The sequence below is a fragment of the Monopterus albus genome, unplaced genomic scaffold, assembly GCF_001952655.1.
Source record: "Monopterus albus unplaced genomic scaffold, M_albus_1.0 scaffold63.1, whole genome shotgun sequence".
Classification (NCBI taxonomy): domain Eukaryota; kingdom Metazoa; phylum Chordata; class Actinopteri; order Synbranchiformes; family Synbranchidae; genus Monopterus; species Monopterus albus.
This window is the reverse complement of record NW_018127943.1, coordinates 2,538,901-2,545,962: the sequence shown is the minus strand read 5'-3', so window position 1 is coordinate 2,545,962 and position 7,062 is coordinate 2,538,901. Positions and strand designations below refer to the sequence as shown.

The 7,062-nt window shown below is 37.8% G+C and overlaps 1 protein-coding gene and 1 long non-coding RNA gene across 5 annotated transcripts in view; one reads left to right on the top strand and one right to left on the bottom strand.

The window, feature by feature from the left end:
* Window positions 1-64: 64 nt before the first annotated feature.
* LOC109962297 (uncharacterized) lies at window positions 65-763 on the bottom strand. Its single transcript, XR_002275238.1, has 3 exons — window positions 724-763; window positions 298-368; window positions 65-139 (listed from the first exon to the last, which is right to left on the bottom strand). It is a non-coding gene; the product is annotated as an uncharacterized LOC109962297 (long non-coding RNA).
* A 262-nt stretch (window positions 764-1,025) lies between these two features.
* The window catches only part of rngtt (RNA guanylyltransferase and 5'-phosphatase), a 66,913-nt gene continuing 60,876 nt past the window's right edge, over window positions 1,026-7,062 (top strand). Inside the window, exons 1-5 of one of the 4 annotated variants that reach the window (XM_020603987.1) lie at window positions 1,026-1,059; window positions 2,393-2,615; window positions 4,294-4,403; window positions 4,486-4,589; window positions 4,683-4,771. In XM_020603987.1, coding sequence (XP_020459643.1) covers window positions 2,546-2,615; window positions 4,294-4,403; window positions 4,486-4,589; window positions 4,683-4,771 — 373 coding nt within the window. In that variant the 5' untranslated portion in view covers window positions 1,026-1,059; window positions 2,393-2,545. The other 3 variants (XM_020603988.1, XM_020603985.1, XM_020603986.1) reach the window with 3 other exon arrangements.

Here is a 7,062-nt window from a genome sequence, read left to right as displayed (position 1 = left end):
TCTGATGAACTCCCTCCAGGAATTCCCTCAGCCACTGGCTTTCCAGTGTTTAGGCTGAGGGCCATCTCCTCTGCATGTGTCAGTGGTGGTGGTGCAGGGCCTCCACCAGTTTTTCTGGCCTCTGCCTTCTTTCTGTTGGCTGAGTAGTAGTCAAATGATTTAATTGTATGAAAACAACATTACACCCATGTTGAAAATGCTGCTGCACTGCTATACTCTGCATGCTATTTAGTTATTTAATATGTCAAATGTTTGTAAAGTCAGGTAGTCTACACCCATGATATGATCAAGCCTTACCTGTTTGAATTATGTTTTTATATTTCATTTTTAGCTGCTGCCACGTTCTTTTTATGCCTGCAGGATTGCACCTACATGAAAATTAAAATTCAATTCTTATATTATTACATCAGTGTTGGGTCAATTTTAAAAAAGTATTTTGATTAATGTAATAATTACTCTCCATAAAACGTATTGGATTATTTATTAATCATTACTTTACAAATCCCATATCAACCACAATAGGAATTTTAAGAAAGGGTAGACATAAAACTGCACTTTTAATTCGTACAAAAATCGGTATTTTATGCAATTACTGAAGTTACTCATTCAATTATTGAAGAATTAAGAACCATTCCTTACTTTACAAGTGACAAATAATAACATTACTAACATTATTTAGTAATTACTTACACCGAATACTGTATGATTAAAATGTAAACGTACGCATTGACTCGGGCAGCTATTTTCCCCCAAGCTAACTCTTTCTCTTTCGCTGCTGCAGCCGTGTTGGTTTTTTTTTTTGTTTTTTTTTTTTACGAAATATGGGCTCGTAGTCACTATATGCTTGTAGTAGCACATCCATTTCTGTCGGGGAAAAACGCAGACCTATTTTGGCTTGGTCCTGTTGCCATGGTGACTCGTAATTTCTTCACTCCATTGTTCAGGGCTTTTTATAGTCGCGTGGCACGCGCCTAACTCTGAGTCAAACAACTCAGAGTTGATTAAACCAACTCTTTTCAGCTGTTCTGAAACCGAAAACTCCGAGTTTTCCAACTCTGGGTAAGTCAACTCAGAGTTCAGGTTTGAACTCTGAGTTTGTTAAACCGCCTTCTTGAAATAGGCCCCAGATGAGCTGAATAAACAAGATGTGGATTAAGCGTTGTGAAGGCTTCAATGTCCAGTGTGAAATGAAAGAAGAATGATTGTAATCTCACATCAGACATCAGGACCCAGGTGATAAAATGTGGAATTTTGTCTAAATCAATACTGTCTAGCTTGCACTGATACAAACATAATATAGCAAAACAGTTTGTGTAGTGGTTGCTTTATTCAGCGCTCCTGATGTATATGTTTACCTTATGTCTCTATCAACAGTTTTGCATTTGAAAAGGGTTTTAATGTGTTCACCGTTGATAACATCTACACTGTAATGTGGACCAACTGAGCACAGACACTTAGCTGAAATACTCTAGCGAATATGTGCATGTATATTCTGTATCATATAATATTATAATCCCCTCCAGTTTGTGCCATGATGCCATGCAAATGTAAATGGGAGGACTTTGTTGTAAGCACAATACTAGCTACAGTATGTATTATAATAAGATTTTATTTTATTGCCTGTTTGTTGTCACTGATAATGTCACTTGTAAAACAAACTTGCTTAAGACTATAAAGGTGTCAGTTGTTGCAGTTTTTTAACACAAAGTTATGATGACATGCACTACACATTAGCAGTTGTTATTGAGATAGTGCAATCTCCTTTTCCATAAAACGGGGAAAGAATGGCTGTAGAACATCACTATGTTCATAGCTGTAATATAACACATGATCACAAATTAATTTCAACTGAAATGATCTTAAATTTGTTAAAATTTTATGGTGCACCAAAACGACCTTGTGATAGTGAATAAATATCAAGCAGTATGCATGGATTTTGTTAAAGAAGGAAAATCTACTTGACCCAGTAGTTAAAAGAAATCTCAGTTCAGATCACAAAAAGAATTAAATACATCAGGGTTTCTTGTAAAAAGACTTTGAAGGGTTAATAACAATGAATTAGCTCCTAAATTATAATGCATACAAGATTCTGCTATTAGTAGTTGTATGACCTTCATTTGTTTAGGCTTTATTTAACAAACTAAAATACCCGCAGGCGGCAGTGTGACGCAGGATGTTGTTTGAACTACAGCTAGGACAGAAGAAGAAGAAGAAGGCTAGCTAGTTTAGCACAACATAGGTAACTCAGTTGGTGACTGTGTAACGTTTATTTAGCTAATTGCTAACAATTGGGATTACTGGAATTAAGACTCTATAGATAACACTGTTTTTGGGATGCTGATCTGCCGTGAGTAGTAATAACCTATGTTTCGTTTACTTTCCTGTCGGCCAGTCAGAAGTTTGACTGGGCTTAAACTTGTTGGATCAGTGACAGCTAAAAGGCCCTGAGTCCGCGGTGTCTGAGTGAACCATAACCGGGGATCACCGTGGTGTGGTCCGAGAAAGGGAACGCCAGTGATTAACGCTAACAGCACCAGAACCTCTCATGAACATGTCACACACCGGACCCCCTCCTCGATGGCGGAACTGTCCCAGAAGAGGACAGCCTGTGGCGGGTGAGTGAAAAAGAACTTCTGGTTACTATAGCCAGGTTAAATTACATAAGTCAGTGCTAGTGGAACTAGCTAACGCTACCGTTGTTAGTTAGTACAGTATGCTGGTAGAACACGACTAGGTGCGTTTTCTGAAATGTTATTTACTATGTACCTTACCAAACGTTCAGGTGTAATAGACAGCATTTTAGTTCATTTTCTGTCACATCAAAAGTGCTATGTTAGCATCACAACATGGATACTCACCCAAGCGAACTGTGTAGCTCAAATTAATGCTTTTTTAAAATTGAAATGACGTTTGGTGTGAATAGGTTTGCCGTTTTTATAAAATGACACCCAGGGCTTTATTAGGCTCAGACATTTTAAGGCGATTGTACGTATTTGTTGGGAGTAAACTTAATTTGCCATATTTTCATTGGAGTCTGGTAAATATTCGCGCCAATGTTGTTTTTGCTACTTGTCACCTGTGGTTAACGAGCTGTTTTACCTGCCATCAGCTCTATTTAATTTTGTATAAAATTAAGATGCTGGGTTTTGCTAATTTATGTCCCATTAGAAAAAGCACTAATGTTCTGACGTGCTTGGTTGACATGGCATCACGTGTCAAAACAAACGGGCGGCAGCACGGTGCCCGCGATGTTATGGAACGGTCGTTCCCCATTAAAGGCACGGACCTGGGACATGTTAACTGGGATTCCGCATTTCCGGATCAAGGTTCACTCCACTGGTTTATACCAACGTATTAGCCTGGACAGGAATTACATGTGAAAGCGCAGCTGGGGCACTTGTAAATCTAGATGTATTACTTTTAGGAATTGGCTATAGTACTCACAGATGGATCCATAGTTTGTTTGTTTGTTGGATATTAGCCAATTTAGGAATATCAACAAATACGATTCGTGTGCTATTTCTTGTTTAATTTAATACAGTTTGACCCCAGTGGCCCCCCATCAGCCCTAGCTTTACTCCTTATCATTTGGGTCTACATTATAACTGTGTGACCCTGTTTGAAAGTTTAGTTATGAACCTAAATTGTTTCATTTCATTTAAATAGTGGTGTAACAAATTCCTTTCATTATTCTTATGTGTCAAGTAATTAAAGAAAACCTCAGGCAAGGCGGTCCAGGAAAACTGTAACTCTGCAACCAGTAATTATTTCATTATCAACAATTTGAACAGTTACTTTCTTTTGTTATATTAGTGTATAAAATGTAAGAAAATAGTGGAAAATTACCAGTTAGTCCCTGAATCTTAAGTAAACATATTTTGATGTCTTGTCACATTTACTATCACAGACAACTAGGGAAAACAGCAGATATTCACATGTGAGAGGCTGAAGCACAAGTATTTTTTAAACATTTTCCTTGAATACTTGAATGATTTATTAAGTAATTACCATGTAATTCTCTGCCAGTCAGCTAATGGATTAATCAATTAATCACTTCAGCTATAGAGAACTAGCTGGATTCGTCAGTACATAGGGACCCAGTAACAGACCTTTGCCTTGGGGACCCCAGAACATGAATCTGGTGATGCCACTAATGTCTTGTGTGTCCTTTTTAAACCCCTGTGACCAGGCCAGATTTGGCAAGTGACAACAAATTCGCTTGCTATGGTTCGTCCTCAGAGTCCAGAGGTTTTACTAGAGGACGTGGTCCATTACTTGTATTTTCCTTCATAGGTAAATTCCTGCCAATGAAAACAATGCTGGGTCCCAGATATGACGACCAGGTTGCAGAGGAAAACAGGTTCCACCCGAGCATGCTCTCCAACTTCTTAAAAAGTCTGAAAGTAAGTAACTCCTTGATGACTGGGTAAAAATGTGAAATTCAGAAGCACATGACACACCCTGTCCTTATTTGTCTTTCTTCAGGTGAAAATGGGTTTGCTTGTGGATTTGACAAACACTACTCGTTTTTATGACCGTGATGACATTGAAAAAGAAGGCATAACATATGCGAAGCTTCAGTGTAAAGGGTACGAGCAAATTCACTGTCACAGGCTCAACAAATTGTCCTTAGTCACTGTCTTTCAGTGGTAATATGTTAAGTGTCATTATGTTTGTTTCAGCCATGGAGAATGCCCTTCGAAAGAGATAACAGAAATGTTCATCAGGCTATGTGAACAGTTCATCGAGAAGAATCCCACAGAATTGATAGGTAAGAAAACCTCATCAGTTTAGTATCTTTTTTTATGTGCATCACTTGTTGCGGATTATTTTTGCTTTATTGCACTTCTCTGTCTTTGTCTATTAGCATTTGCACAGGAAACACTCCTTTCACAGATTTAAGTACATACACATTGTTACCTACGCATGCGTGGATCGTCTAACACACACAAATCACCTTCCACGCACACACGGATTTTTGAGAGTGCTTTTCTAAATTTTTATATATATTAAATATATGCTCCACGGTTTGTCGTGCTATGCTAGATAAGTGGATGGTTCGATACATAGATTCGAAGGAGAGACAACCTGTGACAGTTTTCACGCTAAACTTACTGGCGGTGTGTATCACTAAAACATGTCCCACTGAAAAACAACAACAAACTCCGTCGGGAGGAATATGTGCATCACTAAAATATGCCCTACTGAAAAGCTATAAACTCCGCAGGGCGGAACATTAACTTTAGCTTCGTAACTTCTAAATTCTAAATATATAAAAATTTAGAACATGCACCACAAACTGCAGGCAACTGGGATGTTCTCTGTTAAAACATGTTATGTATTAGATATTTTATGTTTATTTTATGTAATGTCCATTTGGAATAGCGTTGTGTAAATACTTTAGTTTGGGAAACAGGTTTGGAAACTCAGATGTCTGAGTTTTCCACGTGTCCTTAAACTTATCGTGCATTCGTGGATCGTGGACTTTTGAGAGTGTGGAAAAACACTCTCAAAAGTCCGTGTGTGCACGGAAGGTGATTCGTGTGCGTTTGACGATCCACGCATGCGTAGGTAACAATGTGTACGTACTTTCTAAAGAACTGCACACAAAAAAATCGATTTTAAGCATTTGGAAAATGTGTTTTATGTGCAGTTTGTACAGCATGCATTTGTGATCCTCATGACACACACACACACACAAATTGCTTGTTACAGACAAAACGTTAAACACGTATTTGTAACATTTTTGATAGGATTTTATCTCCATAGTTTCAGAAATGTTTTTCCTTTCATATGTGGAAAAGATGTCAGAAATCAAAGCATAGCTTTCTCTATTTTGTGCTTTTATTTTGTTATGAACAGTAAATTTTTGTAAAGATTTAAGTATAGTTGTAGAAAATAATGATTTTATTTCTACACTGAATCAAATGACCAAAATCATTGAAAGCAAAGGAGTGTCTTAGTGTTTCATGTGACAAACATCTCTGTATTTTTAACTCAAATGTTACATCAGTGTGGCTGAAACTCATAAAGTGCTGTATATATCACCTCTGCTTACAAAAGAATGTGAAGGTACTGTATAAATTAGACTTTCTAGATGTGTAAAACAGCTGAAGTTTGGATTAAGATTCTGCTGTGGTGCAGAAACCTCACTACACAATTTTCTTATCCTGTGTCTAATAAACGTGATGTATTTATTTCTAAATCATTTCATTTAGGCTGCAGTTATTCTGAGAGTGAAAGCATTTTTTGGAAACTACAGAAAATGACCTTGAATTTAGATTATTTTTGAAGTGATTAATTCATATTGTAATGTTTTTCCAGGTACTTCACTGGTGTATTAGTAGCATTACCGTATGTGTCCAGCAGGGGGCAGTCGTGTCTTAAACTTGGACAGGTGCAAATGGAAGTGAGGCTGCATTTCCAAGTGGACAATGTTATAGATTTTTGCTTGGAAAATGACTAAAACAGTTAATTGCTTATCCAAATAGATGTGACTTAGTTTTCTGATGATTGACTAATCAGTTACATGTTGCAGTTCTAAAGTGAGTACCTCATTAAAGGGCTCAGAGTTGTTCTAGTGGAACAACATCATCTTTTTTCTCTACTTGTCCTGTTTTTAAGCAGCTTACTCTCACTTCTTTGTCAGTGTAATGTTAGTATGGATTAATATTGTGTTGTGGCATTGTGCTAAAAGGCAGCCTGAGGGATTCTTATCCAGTACACATGGATAATAAAGTTGCACGTTCACACTAGTGACAGCAGGGTGCTCTCTAATACTGCACCTCACTCTAGCATCTTCGAATCCAGTGCACATCATTTCTTATCTGCTAACTGCTGCCCGGCTTGTAAGTCACACTGCTCAAACAATCAGCGCACACTGTGTGAATGTCATCTCAGCAATGTCCTGTCTTCAGCCAGCTGGTGATTAGGCTTTGTTGCCTCTGTGGTACACACATTCAAATTAAACAGCTGGGTTGGTAAATGCGACCCCCTGTCCTCTGATGACGGCTCATTTCATCTTCATTAGAGTTGGCTTCCTAAACTAAGGCGATATGATTG